Genomic DNA, 14,724 nt, shown 5'->3' on the forward strand with positions numbered 1-14,724 from the left:
ATGTTCATCCAGCTCAACGTTGGCGGCCGCATCTTTTGCACGTCGGAAGCGACGCTCGCCAAGGTTCCTGGCAGCTTCTTGGAGAAGCTTTTACGTCGCGCCCCGGACGTTGACAGCGCGTACTTTCTGGACTTGGACCCAACGTACTTTGAGCCCATTTTGAACCACTTGCGCTGCGACGCGCCGCTGCTCGCCAGCCTCGCGCCGCACGAGATCGTCCACATCTCACGCCAGCTAGAGTTCCTCCGGCTGCCGTTGCCCGTGCCACTAAGTCGCATGTGGACACCGACCGACACCAACATGCAGCTATTGCACACCAACTTCTGCCAGACGGTCGCCGTCACGAAGAATACGCACCAGCGCTCCGTGCTCGCGTTGGTGCCAAGCGACCGATTTGCCGTACGCATGGACTTTGTTCTGTGCAGTATCTCGATCGGGTTGACGACACAAGACGCGTTTGCACTGACGGCGCCGTCTGACGCCCATGCCGCGTATATTTGTGGCGGCTACTCGAGCTTTGACAATATCAATGCCGAGCGCCTGGACTTAGAGCGCAGTGGAAGCATTGCCGTTGTCCAGTACGACCGCGACGCGCAAAAGATCACATTTGACGTCGACGGCGAACGTGTCGACAGTGCAAGCATCGACTTGGTGCTGCCGCCGACAACCGAGCTCTTTCCGTTCGTCTCGTTTTACGCCATGCCGTATTCAGACACGGACGGCAGTGCCTACCTCGGGCAGGTCACGCTCGTGCCTGTGCCATCGTCGTAGGTCTCACGGATCGAGGCCGTCGACAAGGACTACAGAGTACTACACAGTCCACCATGATTTGAATCCTTTGATATATCCATCAAACGTATTTGCAATCAAATGACAACAAACGCAACGACGTGGCAAGTCGGAGTCAGCGCTGCAACTGGGTTGTTCAGAGTCAGCTGCTTTCCAGCGTGTGGACAGTACACATGTAGTACTATTGAAACTCGGTCCCACGCAGAGAGGCTCTGTCACCTTTGACCGAGCTCGCACCTTGCAAGCTCCGGTGATCCTTGATACGCCGTTTGAGATGCAGCCAATCGGAAGCGTCGTGTCAAATGCCAAATTGCCCATGCGACCCAGTCAACCCCTGCTCGCGATCGACCCGCAGATCCGACGCCATGACGACACCAGCACGAGTCTCTTGCTGCTCCGAGACCTCGTCGTTTGGCCGTTCCAGTGGCTCACGTACGCCGCGCTTCTCTACTCCTCAGCGTACGTCCTCTTGACGCTCGTCGCGTACCTCGCCGTCGTTCCCATGCTCCTTGTCGCTGCCTGTCTTGTGCCATACACTGTGCTGCGCAGCCTCACAAGCCTCTTGACGCAACGATTTGCTCCATATTGGTACCCGTGGAGTGTCTTGTATGCGGCTATTGCTCATCGTCGACGTCTGGCTCCACAACCAGTTTGCGCGGCGGTCGCAGTGCATTGCTGTCACGTACGACTTGAGTCGCCGGCACCACTCGAGCTGCGGCGACCAGTCTCGCTTCGTCCTGCGCATGATCGACGTGGACTCGCCGTCGGCGCTGATGACAACGTGGGCGTGTCTGCTCGTCGTGCGCTCAGTCGTTGGCGTGGCACTGGGTGTCATGTACATCGTTGTGATCGCGAACGCAATGGACGACAGCATTGGCGTCGTCCTGGCGGCCGTCAAGTGGCAATGGACAGACCTGTATGAGCTGTGAGGACCACGTCATATTGGCTGTGCCGGTGGGTAGCTCCTCGCCATGCTGACAGCCGCCGCTCCACGGTCGCTGGTTCTGGCGAGCTGTGGACGCACGACATGCTTCTTTGCCAGTGAGTTGGTCCTTAGCTTATGTGATCATTGGGGGTATGCTTGAGCGCAATTTGTTCAAAGACAAAGAAAGTACAATAATTATTGGCTCTGGATCACTTTTGCTCGAAGATTAGAGTTAACCTAGACACGCACGCAGAGGCAGCACGACGGTACCTTGCTTCGATTCAACACTCTCGCCACCGACCAATAAGCAGCAATTCAAGACCGTTCACTCCCTCAAACATATTGACATTATTGTCTCTTTTCTAGTCGTCGCCGATCGGTTTTCGACGCTTAAATACTGCACCGAGCGCTTTCTCTGTCTGCAGCTTGGTCTTCTCCGCCGCGAGCTGATCGAGGAGTGACCACGGAACATGCGCATCTCGCATCCGGCGCTGCTGCCCCAGTGTCTTGACCTTCTTCTTCACTACAATTTCTGTCTCTAACGGTGGATCGACGCTGGTCGAGCGCTCGATCGCCACAGCGTGCGGGCGCGGGGGGGCGTTGTGCAGGGCTTGGTGCACGCCGTTGTACGTTTTCGTAAACGTATCAAGGAGCGGCATCAACATCGTTTGCGCTTGTTCCAGCTGCGCCGTGGACGACACGAGCGCGACTTGCTCGGTCAGTGCCGTCACGGCGCTCTTCTGGGCTTGGAATTCCTTGGAAAAGGCGAGCAAATTCGAACTGCCAATGCAAAACACCGTGCTTTCTCGCGCGGCCGCGTGCAGTCGCACCTTGCCTTCCTTTGTGCACGGCGTGACGCGCCATTTTCGACGCTCGTCGGCAATTTTTTGCTGCCGCTGCCGCGCGCGGAGGATCGCCATGTGATGCATATCTCGCTACGATGTCGACGATATATTGTCATATTTGAGTACAATAAACGCTGTACCTCCCAGTAGTCGAGGAACTCTTCGACGCGCCAGCGCTCAATCTAATCAAATAGACATGAGCACGACGTTTTGATTGAATGGGGGCAGGGTACTTCGTCCCGGCGTGCGATCGCGTCGTCGCGCTGTCGCTGCAGCGTCTGTAGCTTGGTTACGCTGGCACGGAATCGCAGGCCGTGGCCAAACACAGCGTCGAGTTTGGCGGCCGTGATCTGTGCCCGCTGCGCCTTGATTTTTGCTTCCATCTCGTACAGCCAGCCGTCGGTAATCGCCCGCGGCGACATTTTCAGCCGCTGTTCTTGCATGTCAATGTAGACGCACTCCATCTACACGTACACAATGTCTACTACTCTGCTGACTCCAAAGATACGTACGTCGTTGATGCGAACGTGGGCGCGGTGGTGCTCACTTTCCATCTGAACGACCCTACGATTCACCTTCATAAATCATAAAGAGACTAAACGGCCATACAGAGTCTCGAGCTTGGACTTGTCGACGCGGCGCTGGAGCTTCTGAACGTGTTCCTTGTACCAGACAAGCTCGGCGTCCAGAACGTCCATGACCAGCTTGCGATTCGTCGTCTCGCGCTCAAACAGCATCGAATCGACGCGCACGCGGGCCTACGCGCCGTGCGTCATCAATGATCCGCCGAAATGTATCAAGTTTGTATCAATAGATTGTACGCGCATGCCGCGAAAGAGGCGCTGGATGTGCACGGCGGCAACGTCATACGCGGCGCGCAAACTGCGGGTCTTGCGCTGGACGAGGAAGCGCCGCATGTGCTTTTGAACGACAATGGCGCTGCGACTGAGCCAATGTGCGTCCGAGCGCTTCCGGCTCGCGACGCCGCGCCAGAGCATCTGCACATGCAGCGCCGCCAGATGGCGCTTGATCGCAAGCGCGCGCCGGCGACCAAAGTAGCCGCGTGTATACCGCTGGATGACGCTGGCGTTGTAGCTCTCCCACTGGAACTTGGTGGCCAAGACGCGCTGGTAAAGGAAGCTTCGGTACGTCGCTTGGATCTTGGAGACAAAGCGCAGTTGCGAGAGATACCACACCCGGACCCACTTGCGTGTGAGGACACCCCGCATGATGCGCTAGTCCCAGTACAGACTCTGGAGACGACCAGTTGTACGTACTTGGATCTCGACGCTTGCGCGCACGTAGCGCACGTACGTGGCCCAAAACTGCTTTTGGCTGTATCGCCGCCATGCCTTTTGCACCACCTTGGCGCACTAGAGAGAGAGCGTCAAGATGAAGATGGGTGTCGTTGTGCATGGCCGACGCACTTCGCGGTAGCGGTGCTCGAGCGCCAGCATATCGTCGACGATGCGCGGGTTCGTCTTCTTCTTCTTCTTCTGCTTCGTCAGGCTCCTCCTACGCATCGCGATGAGCCTTCCGTGCACCAAGGAAGATGCGACGACATTTTGGCCTGCGTGGGCTTGCGCCGCAACAGCATGTCGAGGCGCCGGTTCTCGGCCAAGTAGATGTTGGCCTTGCGCGCAAGCTTGTGTGGCAGGCTCATGGCCTCGGTGCGCTCGGCGACGTCGGCGTCCACGACCCGCTGCGCCTCGGATATCCAGAGCCCATGGAGCCGGTTCTGCTGCTCTGAAGGCGTTAGCGCGGACTTGGCCTTGGCGCCGTAGACCAGCGGCAGGTGCAACCCAAAGCGCGCGTGTGGCTCGTCGGTCGCCATGGCCGACCCGTCCCGGCGCGAGCGAGATCTTTTGCCAACTCGACAGTGTACAGTATTTCCAGTCAAGATACGCATGTTCATGATATAATGTTTATTCAAAATTAAAGGGGTCGTTTTCAAAGCTGTTAGCACCACGACTATTGTTTAAGAGGATGCAGTATCCAGCACAATCTCGTTGGACGATGGTCGTCGAGGCCGCGCTCCCTGTAGCGGCCTACCACCATCCTTATAGTGCATGGACTGGATGGGTCGTGTGCACACTATTTCCGTATCGCCACTTTGCAGTCGCCAACACGTTTAAAACAGGTGACATACCGCCAATGGCATGGCGCGCTACGGCGCATTTTAGCCAATGGCCTTGCGTCGTTTGCCGATTTGCTTACTGGTGGGCAACAAGCATTAGAATTCTTCCCGAGGTCTAACAAGACGACGACGATGTTCCTCCGTCGCACGCTTGCGAGCGCGCGCGTCCTCGGCGCGCCCCGCGCCATGTCGACGGCCCTCGAAGCCAAGCCGTGGACGCCTGAATCCAAGCGCACGGGTCTCCTCGCCACCAAGATGGGCATGATCTCGGTCTTCGACGACTGGGGCCTCTCGCACGCGTGCACGGTCCTCCAGGTGGAGGAGTGCCAGGTCACACAGGTCAAGGACAAGGAGACGCACGGCTTCACGTCGCTCCAGATCGGCGCTGGCCTGCGCAAGGCCAAGAACGTGACCAAGCCCGTGCTCGGTCACCTCGCCAAGGCCGGCGTCCCGGCCAAGCGCGAGCTCGCCGAGTTCCGTGTCACGGACGATGCGCTCATCCCTGCTGGCACGACGCTCAACGCGCTCCACTTTGCGCCTGGCCAATTTGTCGACGTGTGCGGCACGAGGTAGGCTCGTTTGCGCATCTTGAATGGTTTGTTGACGCGGTGCCTGTAGCAAGGGCAAGGGTTTCCAGGGTGTCATGAAGCGTCACAACTTTGCGGGCCAGCCGGCGTCGCACGGTAACTCCAAGACGGAGCGCCACATGGGTTCGTCGGGCCAGTGCCAGGACCCCGGCAAGGTCTGGAAGGGCAAGAAGATGCCGGGTCGCATGGGCGGGAAGCGCGTCACGCGCGACAACCTCTGGGTCTTCAAGGTCGACCCCGAGCGCAACCTCCTGTACGTCAAGGGCACGGTCCCCGGCGCACCGGGCGGCATCGTGCGTGTCACGGACGCCCGCAAGAAGAAGTTTAGCGACGACGCGTTGCCGCCGTTCCCGACCTTCATCCACGACGGCGCGGCTTTGCCGGGTCCCATCATGGCGCCCAAGAGCGAGAAGGATCCGTACCACTTCGAGGAATAGAGTTACAATAATACAGGCGGGCACCACGTTGTTCCCACATAACAAGTTATATCGGCACCCACAACCAGAAGTAGAGTCAGCAACGCCTGGACATCCCACTGCTTCTGCTGGTGATCCCAGTTCTTATTGCTGGAGAGCCCAGTTCTTATTACTGGTCATGGCACCAGAGACAACACTAGCGCTGCGTCGACGTTGCCAAGCGCTCACAAGTACATTACCACCACGACTTGCATCACTATAATCTACCAAGAGCATCCTTGGAGCCTAGGATCATATCCAATCAGTGACCCTTGGCCGAGCGTACTGCTACCATGCGAGGTTCGTTCGCCAGCTTCGTGACGGTGGACGTGAAGCAGAACATCATGACCCGCTGCATCAACGGTCTGTGCGGCGACATCTCCCGTGACCATGTGCAACCCTACCCCCAGCCCAATCAATACCGCAGCTAGCCTTGCATCGACAGCGGAGCGGACCCGCGCGCGCAGTACTAGTAACAATATTGCTTTAAGTGCATTGCAGTATTCTTTCAAGTGAAATCAAGTAAGTATCAAGTGGCGCCTCGTCTCGACGGACGCTGGTGCAGTCTCGTCTCTTGTAGTGTACTTAGGTCGTAGGCTTGTAGTGCGTCATGTTCGTGTACGCCACGTGCTGGTACTCGGCGGGGCAGAACGGAAACACAATGTCGGTCGCGGCCGGCCACAGCATGCTGCTTGCGCTCTTGATTGTGACGTAGAGGCTGAGCACGCCGCAGACAACGACGACGATGTAGCAGTACACGCGCTCGTACCACGGAACTTTCTCGCCAAAGACCGCCACGTAGCTCAAGATCGGCAAGATGATGCAGCTCAGCGACACGGACGACGCGCCGACCAAGTCGACGAGCTCGTGGAAATGGTCGTGCAAGACGACCGACGCCAGCGTGAGGCCGGCCACGATCGCTGACCGCAGCATGCAGCACGCTGCAAACCGCGGGTCGTCGTCATCGCCATCCAGTGTCTTGCCCAGTGCCTCGTTGTCGTCGTCGTTGTCGTCGACGTCACTGGCGCGCGGTGCATGTACGAGTGCAGCGTCTTGCGCACACTCGGACGGCGTCGCGTCGCTGGCCTCGTCGCTCGTGGCATCGTCGGTCGCACTCTCCTCGTCGCCATGGAGGAGTCGCGTGCGGCGCGGCGCATGCAGCCCGAGGACAGACCGCTCGGCGTAGTAAAAGGCGGGGTGCAAAAGCACGGAAAACCCGATCGTAATGTGCAGCTGCATGGCGAGGAAGGCGAGGACGATAGGACCCCTGGGCGATTGAAAGCCCAGCGCCGTGCCCGAGACGGCAAAGAGGAGGTTGCCAGGAATTTGGCACCCGACCATGGAATAGCCCGTGATGGCAATCGTTACAAAGAGCAATGTCACCAAGAGCAAGGTGAAGAGGACAACCCGGGGCATGCGGGTCGGGTCCGAGTGCTGGCGCTGGAGGTCCGGAATCACGATCGCCGCGCCGTACGCGAGCGCGAGGTTCCCAAACGTCGACGCAATACTGTCAAATGTAATGTCGGGCGGTGGAATTGGTGCCCCGGTGTCTGCGCCCAAGTAGTAGACAAGCACGCCGAGGGCCAGAAAATCGGCGACGATCGTACCAATGCAGCCGGCAAGCGCGGCCCCCGCGCCTTCCTTGAGCGTCGGCACGAGGCAGATCGGGAGGATCGAAATCGCCATGAGGATCGTCCAGTGCCGCGGCGAGAACGCGTCCGGGATGACCGTGTCGAGGAGCGAGCCGCCGAGGACGAGGAAGGCGCACGGTACAAAGAGACACACGCCGAGCTGCGAGGCAATGACCGCAAGTCGCCCGTGGCGGCCCAGCGCCCAGCCGCCCTACGTACGCATGAGTGCATGACTAGACGACGACGACGTACGAGGTCGGCAAACGTCTGCACGGACGCTGGCGCGCGGAGCATGACCTTGCTGCAGACGACCGAGGCGTAGACGTTGGCGAGGCCCATGAAAGCGAGCGCGAGCGCACCGTAGGTCGGCCCGGCGCGGGCAAAGTTGCCGGGCATGCCCAAGGTGCCGATGCCGTAGACGCAGCAAAAGAGGTTGAACGACGCTTTCGCGTCTTCGAGCGTCAGCCAGCGCGCCATCGACGGTCGACTCAGAAATAGAGCTGTCTGCGATTGGCCACGACCGGTAATGGGAATAGAGCAAGCGCGCTTGATCTATGAAAGGGCGGCGGATGCCAGGTACACTTCGTCCAAGCAGGTGACAACTACAGCCACGTGTGGGTATGCCTCGTATGGAATCCTAGGTTCACATGGGCCAACGCCTCTTGTTGTATCGACAAAGGCGTCTGCAACCATTGCATCGAAAATGGGGCAATCTCTGGTGTCTGTATTGACTGTGGAGCTACGGTGTTGGCTTTGCTCTATCCTATCCATATATGGATCGATTGAGAAAGCTCGGCCTCGGCGCTGCTTCTCGGCGTCTCGTGGACTTGACAAAGGTATGTACGGAATCTTCTGGAGGGTTTTGTCGCGCGTGAGGAGTGCGAAGTGGTGGCGTGCGGTCTTGGAGCTCTATGACGTGGCAACCGGAGCGTTCAACACCAAGTGGAGCGTCGTGGTCGTGCGGCAAGGAGCAAAATGCAATTACACTATTTGTCCTCGTCGGTTTGCTTGTCCGAAAAGCTTGCAACTTTCGGAAAGCGAGGTGACCTCCACTGTCGGTGGCACTGGAGCGAACTCGTAGTACGCTAGCAGTAGGACTGATACGATAGTAAGCCAACGAAAACAATGCCAAGGGCGACGCCGTCACAAGCTGCAACGAACGGCTTGCTGGGAAATATTGTTACCAGACACCATAGTGCAGCACCCGTGAGCGGACTGCGCGGTCGCTACATCGCGCGTCTGGTTTCACTGTCCTCACTTGTGTTCTTGACGTGTCCAAATCGAAGAAAGGGACACTGGCCGTTGGACAGCGTCCAGCGATTGGCGCGCAGGTTCTGGTCCTCGCCGACGAAAAAATGCCATTTCCATCAAGAAAGGGCAGTCCCTCTCGATGGAAATGGCTTTTTTTCATTTAGTGCGCCCGAGTTATCCACGCGTGCCATCGGGCCCTTGAAGGGTCTAAGCAATGAGGCGCTACTTCAGTCTCTTGGCATCTTGATGAGCCAGTATTCGCCTCGTCGAGGAGCCAAGATGGCGCCTAGAGCCGCCACGTCACGACGATCTGAGGCGATTGATGACGTTTTGGCTCTTCCGAATCACCAACCGTATGTTATCGGCATTATATTCCTGTTGGCATACTCACGGCGCGCACCAAAATATTCACCAAACAATATATATTATATATTATATTGCCCGTTCAACGTCGCAGCACGTTCCAATATATTTTTTCGCACGAGGCCGAGGCCAATACCCACTGCTGGTGGTTCGTAGAATAATATTCAAAAATGGAATATTATTGCAATTGCGCATGAATAAAATGAGCCGCAATCTGATATTAAAAGAGATCCGACAAGAATAATATTACATCGTGATATTCGTGTGCTGGCGGCAAATATAAAATCGGCCGCCATGGCGGACTAATAAGCTTCCAACTGTTACTGCTGCAGTCGCCACTTGCCGACTCGCTCGCTCATGGCGCCAACGGGGCTCACCGTGCGCGTGACCAAGGCGATCGTGACCAAGTCGACCAAGACGACCCACTATGAGCTCGCCATCACCGACTACAAGTCGCAGGCGCTCGTGACCACGCGGAAGCGCCACCGCGACTTCAAGCAGCTCCTTGAAGCTGTCGCCCGCGCGCTGCAGGTCGGCCACGCCTGCGCCTCGGTCTGTCCGTGGTTCTACATGGATTTGCAGCAAAAGATGCCACGGCCACACCTCTTGGACCTCTTTGCCCACGGGCGAGCCATCGCCAGCCGCATCGCAGCCTTTCAAGACGTCCTCGACACGATCCTCATGTTCATCTCGCACCCAAAGGCAATGGCCTGTCCACGCGCCGCCGACGCCGTGCCCAAGGCGTTCTACGACTTTCTCTTTGCCGACACTGGTGGCGCGGACCCGTCGCTCTCGCTCTCGTCGTTGTCGTCGTCGTGGGGCTCGTCCAACTCGGTGACCGACGGCGTCATCTGCGCGCTCTGCAGCCGGTTCCTGGACGGCCATGGCCTCTGTGAGCAGAGCACTTGCCTCACGACGCTCTCGTGCGGCCACGTCTTCCACGACGACTGCATCGTCGCGGCCCTCAATGTCCACCTCCTCTGCCCGTGCTGCCCACAACCGTCGTCGCATTGAACATGTGCAACAATATTATTATTTTATTATGAATTTTGTTGAAGTTGAAACCTTCGAAAGAGCCAAAAGATACAGGGCGATGGCCGACGACGCGTGCAGCAGCCTCCGCGAGGTGCTCGGGGTCGTGCTGCGGTCGGTGTTGCCAAACAAGACGCTCGACGACGACGAGAGCGTGCGCGTCTCCATCCATAGCCCATCTGCATGACCTGTATGTGTAGGTGGAGGAAGCCCTCGGCCGGCTGCGTCGGGCGCTCCAGGCGCTACCGCAAGCCGACGCGTCGGTGTTTTGGCACCTCGCGCACGTGGCGCAGCTCAAAGAGATGCTGCACGAGCACGTGGCCGAGGCCATCGAGACGTATGTCGACGACGCCATGGCCAAAGACCCCGACTGGATGCTCGTGACGCCGAATGCGTCGCCACTCGATGCGGTCGTCGATGCCATGATTCTCTCCAAAGGGCCCAATGTGCACCAGCTACAGACGCGGCTGCACGACGCCGTCGCGAGCCAAGTTGCCGCGATCATGGACGAGTTGCGCGACCGCGGGCCACTGCATGACCATTTCGCAGCAAGCGCCAGCGCCTTAGACGCGCGGGTGCAGGCCGTGCCATCCATTCACGGAGCCAACGACAATGTCTTGCGCCTCGATAGCGTCTCCAACGACGATGCTGACGACGGCGATAGCAACGTGCTCTGGACGTGCGAGCTTGATCGTATATACCTGAGTGCATACCTCACGCTGGTCGTAGCGACGGCTTTGACGACGAAGACGACAGCCATGCACCACAGCTCACAGCCGGCGACCTTTACGTGCTACTGGACCGCATGGCGCTGCCGTCGTCCAAGGCGCGGCTTGATGCGTTTGCACAGCTCGTGGCGGTACAGCGTCGCGATCAACATTGGAACACGCCAACGACGTGTAGGTCCCTGTCGACGCGCTCCTCGAGCTCGGGGACGCAAGTGTGGACGCCGTGACGCGCCGCCTCGTGTCCTTTTGTCTCGACAAAGATGACGTGACTTCGATCCGTACGATCACGCTCCTCCACGCACTCTTCCAGGGCACCCAGCGCGACAGTGCCGCGCAGTGCCGGCTCTACGCCGTGCTGGTCGAGACTCTGCTGCACAGCACCCCTCGCCCAGCTTTGTTTCTGCGCAAACCATCGATCTCGTCGCCGACACCGTCGCAGTCGCCCCAGCGCGGCCTGCTTCGGATGCTGCGCTATGTCCACCACCTACTGCAGGTGCTGCCCAACGAATGGGTTTATGCACCGCCCGACGTCCGCGCCCGCGCGCTCCTTATGACGGCCCAGCTGCTCGGGCCATGGGATATACCCGGGTCGAGTTCGTTGACCGAGCAGCAGAGTCTCTCGGGGTCGACCGCCGACTATATCCCGATGGCCTCCATCTTAGCGTGCATCGACATGCAAGCAACCTGGTTCACGTAGGCGACACGCGCGATTGTGAGTCGGTTCTATAGCAATGCTAGGCGGTGGCACCTGACGTGTCCGTGGAAAGGCCAATGGCTGCATTTGCTCCACGAATGCCATGTCATCATCCACCTAGTCGAGCGGCTCGTGCACGGCCACACGGCCGTCGAGCTCTGGCGCAAGTTTTCACGGCACACCATGTCGCCGGCAGGCGTGACGTATCGCCGCCGTAGTCTCTCGCGCGCGACGTTGGTGCCGTCGTCGTCGCGGGTCGCGCTGCCGTCGCACGTTGCGCTGGACAGTCCGTCGCCGCTACCGCAGTGGTATACGATTCTCATGCAGAAGACCATGGTCCAGGTAGCTCTTGGTGGTTGCCACCCGATGATTTTGAGCTCTCTATCTCTCAGGGGGTGCACATGCTTCTCGAGTTGCTTCCATTGTCATCCGTGCAAGCAGCGTTCCCACTGCGCATCGAAAAGACCGAGCATCGCGGCGGCAGCACACCGCTGCCTATGAGGTTATCGCCAGACCCTGCGACCAACCAACTGCTCTTCACGACGTGTTCGCCCGCACGCCCGAGCTCGGTATGCACCGATCTGTCCCTTCTCTCCGCTTCACTTTGTATAGAGCAAGACAGACAATGTTGAGTATGATGCGGTGTGCCTTCACCTAACCCTGGTTGGTCCAGGAACACCGCAAACACGACGCGACAGCTGCGTGTAGGTGTGTGTCGCGCAACTGTGGCGGTCGGACGCGGGTTGCGCGGCCGTTGGCGCGTCCCCGCTCGATACGATGCACGAAGCGCTGATTCCCAAGCTCCTGCACCTTGTCCGCCGTCAGCACGCGGCCCCTTTCTACGACCTACTGCTCCATGTAGATGCGTCGACTGTGCGAGTGTGAGGGTGACGGCGTCGGCGTAGGTGCTCGTGCACATCCGACGCCTCGAGCACGAGCGCCCGGTTGACATAGGTAGCATCGCGTTTCCGTATGCAGCGCTGGCCACCGAGGACGCCAAGGCGCTGGTGCTCACGTACACGAAACACGTGGTCGTACACCGCGACCACCCGCGCATCAAGACCCTCGTGCAGCAGCTCGTGAGCAGCGCTATCGACGGTCTCGTGTCGCTGCCGCCGACGTCGGACACTGCCCAGCACATCGTGGCTCTCTTGGCTGATCCGACACCGGTGTTGGGCGAGGTGCACGCGCAAATCGCTGCTGCCTGTCGCCACTCGCTTCTCTGGCTCGAGTGTTTTGCAGATTGCACAGATTGGCTCGCCATCTTGCGCGACGCGTGCCCAACGTTGTCGACACGGGTGCGCGACTGCATCCTGCGCGATCTCACGGCGACCGCTCGCGGGCTCATGCTCGGCTACCCCTTGCTGCTAGCGTTTCCACTGGACCTCGCGCCGCTGTGGGCGACCCGAGACATGGAGTCGCTCATGCAGATGATGTCGATACCAACGATGGCAGCTGCCTTCTTACACAAGAGCCCGACGCTATCGGCGACGTTCGAGCACCGCGTCGACGCGCTCGTCTCGCACGTCGATGGCTTTGAAGCATTGGTCGACGGCGGTGTCGACGCGCCCATTGAGCTCCGGGACACTGTGGTCGACCTCGTCAACCTCGCGCTCCTCTTTCGAACGCCGTATGCGGCGACCGACCTCGGCCGCTCGCCGTGGTGGCGTTGCTGGACCGTTGAAGCAAGAGCGGGGGACACCTCGCATGTCGCGCAGCTGTTGCTGGTCGACGCGCTCGTACACTCGTCGCCGGCGGGTGCGCATGCGGTGGCCATGCACGGAGCCGCGGCGCTCTGGCGCTGCGGCTGCCCCGACGACGTGCCTTGTGCCATCGACCCGATCTCGTGGCACCAGCACCGCATCCAGCAGCGCCTCGAGTGTATCACATCGAGTCGTATGGCACCCGACGTGTTGGCCCCGATTTGCGCGCAAGTGAATCCCGCGCGGCCGCCAACGCCGGGCTCGCTCCGGCCGCTCGAAGCGCAGTTTTTGCACTTGCAGTACGCCATGCGCAATGCGAGTAACCACTTGGACTTCAAGGCGATCGGAGGTCTCTACTGGCACCTTGTCGACGACATGGGCAGCGTGCTCGATGACGCGCCGCTCACTGCGTGGCTCGGCGATGTCCTCTTGGAGCTTGTCATTGGCGCCAAGAGCAAGCTTGCGCTGCCGTACCCTGGAGGTGCGCCGATGCCGTCGATCGAACCCGCGTCCGAGGCATGGCTGCCACGCATCAACCGTTGGCTCAAGCACCGCTCGCAGTCGATTGGGCTCGATCCGCTACCGTGCACGTCGTTATTGCCGCCAACGCTCTCGGCCTTGGGGCGCGAAGCGTGCGACCCGTTTGTATGGAGCCTCCTCGTGATGCTCTCGCCGCGCCACAGTGTCGACGAGGTGCTATCGTGCTTGGTGGCGCTCCGGGGCGCGGGCCCGTCGCTCTTCCTCTGGCCTGCGCGCGCGATAGCCGACGCCACGTTTGCGGGCTGCCACGTTCCACTCTTCCACGTCGCGTCCATTGTCGAAGGCCTCGCGGCCACCGAGTGCCCTGCCGTACACAGCTCTACGTCTTGTATCAAGTTGATAGTTGAGGACTGTGGTAGGTGATGACGACGCTCGCGCGACTGCACTTGCCGCTTACGACATTGCTCTTGCGCTGGCAGCTCCATGGGCTCTGGTCCGTCCTCCCGTGGCGCCACGTCATGGTCTTCATCAACTTTGTCGGTGTCTACGGCATGGACTACATACCGCTCTTGACCCTCGTGCTCTTGCGCGAGCTCCAGCCGTCGTTGATGACGGCTTCAACCGCCGCCCACGTCCTCGACGCGGCGATTCCAGGCTTTGCATGGGGCGCCCATCGCGCGTGGATCGAGCGCCTCCACAGTGTGTACCATGACGTCATCAAGACCGGCATGCGCCGCCTGTACCTATGATCAAGGAAGACAACCATTCTTGGATTATCGTGTCAAGGGCCACCGCGTCGTCTTCGTCATGTAATGTACTACTAGTAGAGCACACGAGCTGGTCCATGCAGCGTTTCTACCAACATGCAACGAAGGAACGTCGGCTTGCAGAGAGGCGCGTGGGCAGGCGGGCAGGAGGCTCAAACCCTTGGTTCACACCGCCCTGTGCAATGGCGGTGGGTGCGCGAGACGACTCGGTGGATCGTGGTGGTTGACGGCAACGTCCATCTTGGCCCGGAGCCGTGGATGGCTTGGGTCACATGTTGAAGCTCGTGCAGAGGCTGGCGCGGGTGAAGGGCACGCAACGACGCGTGACGGCGAGCGC

The 14,724-nt window shown here is 59.5% G+C and overlaps 6 protein-coding genes across 6 annotated transcripts; 4 read left to right on the forward strand and 2 right to left on the reverse strand.

The window, feature by feature from the left end:
- Positions 1-1,718, forward strand: SDRG_00364 (hypothetical protein; the record flags this gene model as incomplete). The annotated part of the gene is made up of 3 exons (XM_008605837.1): positions 1-767; positions 1,117-1,390; positions 1,440-1,718. The coding sequence occupies 3 exons, from the start codon at positions 1-3 to the stop codon at positions 1,716-1,718; spliced, it is 1,320 nt and encodes a 439-aa protein (XP_008604059.1).
- Positions 1,719-2,024: 306 nt separating this feature from the next.
- SDRG_00365 (hypothetical protein) lies at positions 2,025-4,426 on the reverse strand. The gene is made up of 9 exons (XM_008605838.1): positions 4,122-4,426; positions 3,987-4,074; positions 3,837-3,932; positions 3,381-3,794; positions 3,169-3,317; positions 3,072-3,123; positions 2,793-3,023; positions 2,700-2,741; positions 2,025-2,649 (listed from the first exon to the last, which is right to left on the reverse strand). Exons 1-9 carry the CDS (start codon positions 4,391-4,393, stop codon positions 2,077-2,079), a joined length of 1,917 nt encoding a protein of 638 aa, XP_008604060.1. The 5' UTR covers positions 4,394-4,426; the 3' UTR covers positions 2,025-2,076.
- A 349-nt stretch (positions 4,427-4,775) lies between these two features.
- On the forward strand, positions 4,776-5,784 carry SDRG_00366 (hypothetical protein). The gene is made up of 2 exons (XM_008605839.1): positions 4,776-5,265; positions 5,315-5,784. The coding sequence occupies exons 1-2, from the start codon at positions 4,829-4,831 to the stop codon at positions 5,718-5,720; spliced, it is 843 nt and encodes a 280-aa protein (XP_008604061.1). The 5' UTR covers positions 4,776-4,828; the 3' UTR covers positions 5,721-5,784.
- Positions 5,785-6,212: 428 nt separating this feature from the next.
- Positions 6,213-7,979, reverse strand: SDRG_00367 (hypothetical protein). The gene is made up of 2 exons (XM_008605840.1): positions 7,622-7,979; positions 6,213-7,580 (listed from the first exon to the last, which is right to left on the reverse strand). The coding sequence occupies exons 1-2, from the start codon at positions 7,844-7,846 to the stop codon at positions 6,324-6,326; spliced, it is 1,482 nt and encodes a 493-aa protein (XP_008604062.1). The 5' UTR covers positions 7,847-7,979; the 3' UTR covers positions 6,213-6,323.
- A 1,278-nt stretch (positions 7,980-9,257) lies between these two features.
- Positions 9,258-10,046, forward strand: SDRG_00368 (hypothetical protein). The gene has a single exon (XM_008605841.1). It carries the CDS (start codon positions 9,341-9,343, stop codon positions 9,995-9,997), a length of 657 nt encoding a protein of 218 aa, XP_008604063.1. The 5' UTR covers positions 9,258-9,340; the 3' UTR covers positions 9,998-10,046.
- A 7-nt stretch (positions 10,047-10,053) lies between these two features.
- Positions 10,054-14,466, forward strand: SDRG_00369 (hypothetical protein). Its single transcript, XM_008605842.1, has 10 exons — positions 10,054-10,169; positions 10,216-10,694; positions 10,745-10,874; positions 10,919-11,436; positions 11,482-11,779; positions 11,830-12,006; positions 12,050-12,100; positions 12,146-12,295; positions 12,343-13,989; positions 14,040-14,466. Exons 1-10 carry the CDS (start codon positions 10,077-10,079, stop codon positions 14,367-14,369), a joined length of 3,873 nt encoding a protein of 1,290 aa, XP_008604064.1. The 5' UTR covers positions 10,054-10,076; the 3' UTR covers positions 14,370-14,466.
- Positions 14,467-14,724: the final 258 nt, after the last annotated feature.

This window comes from Saprolegnia diclina, assembly GCF_000281045.1.
Source record: "Saprolegnia diclina VS20 unplaced genomic scaffold supercont1.1, whole genome shotgun sequence".
Classification (NCBI taxonomy): domain Eukaryota; phylum Oomycota; class Saprolegniomycetes; order Saprolegniales; family Saprolegniaceae; genus Saprolegnia; species Saprolegnia diclina.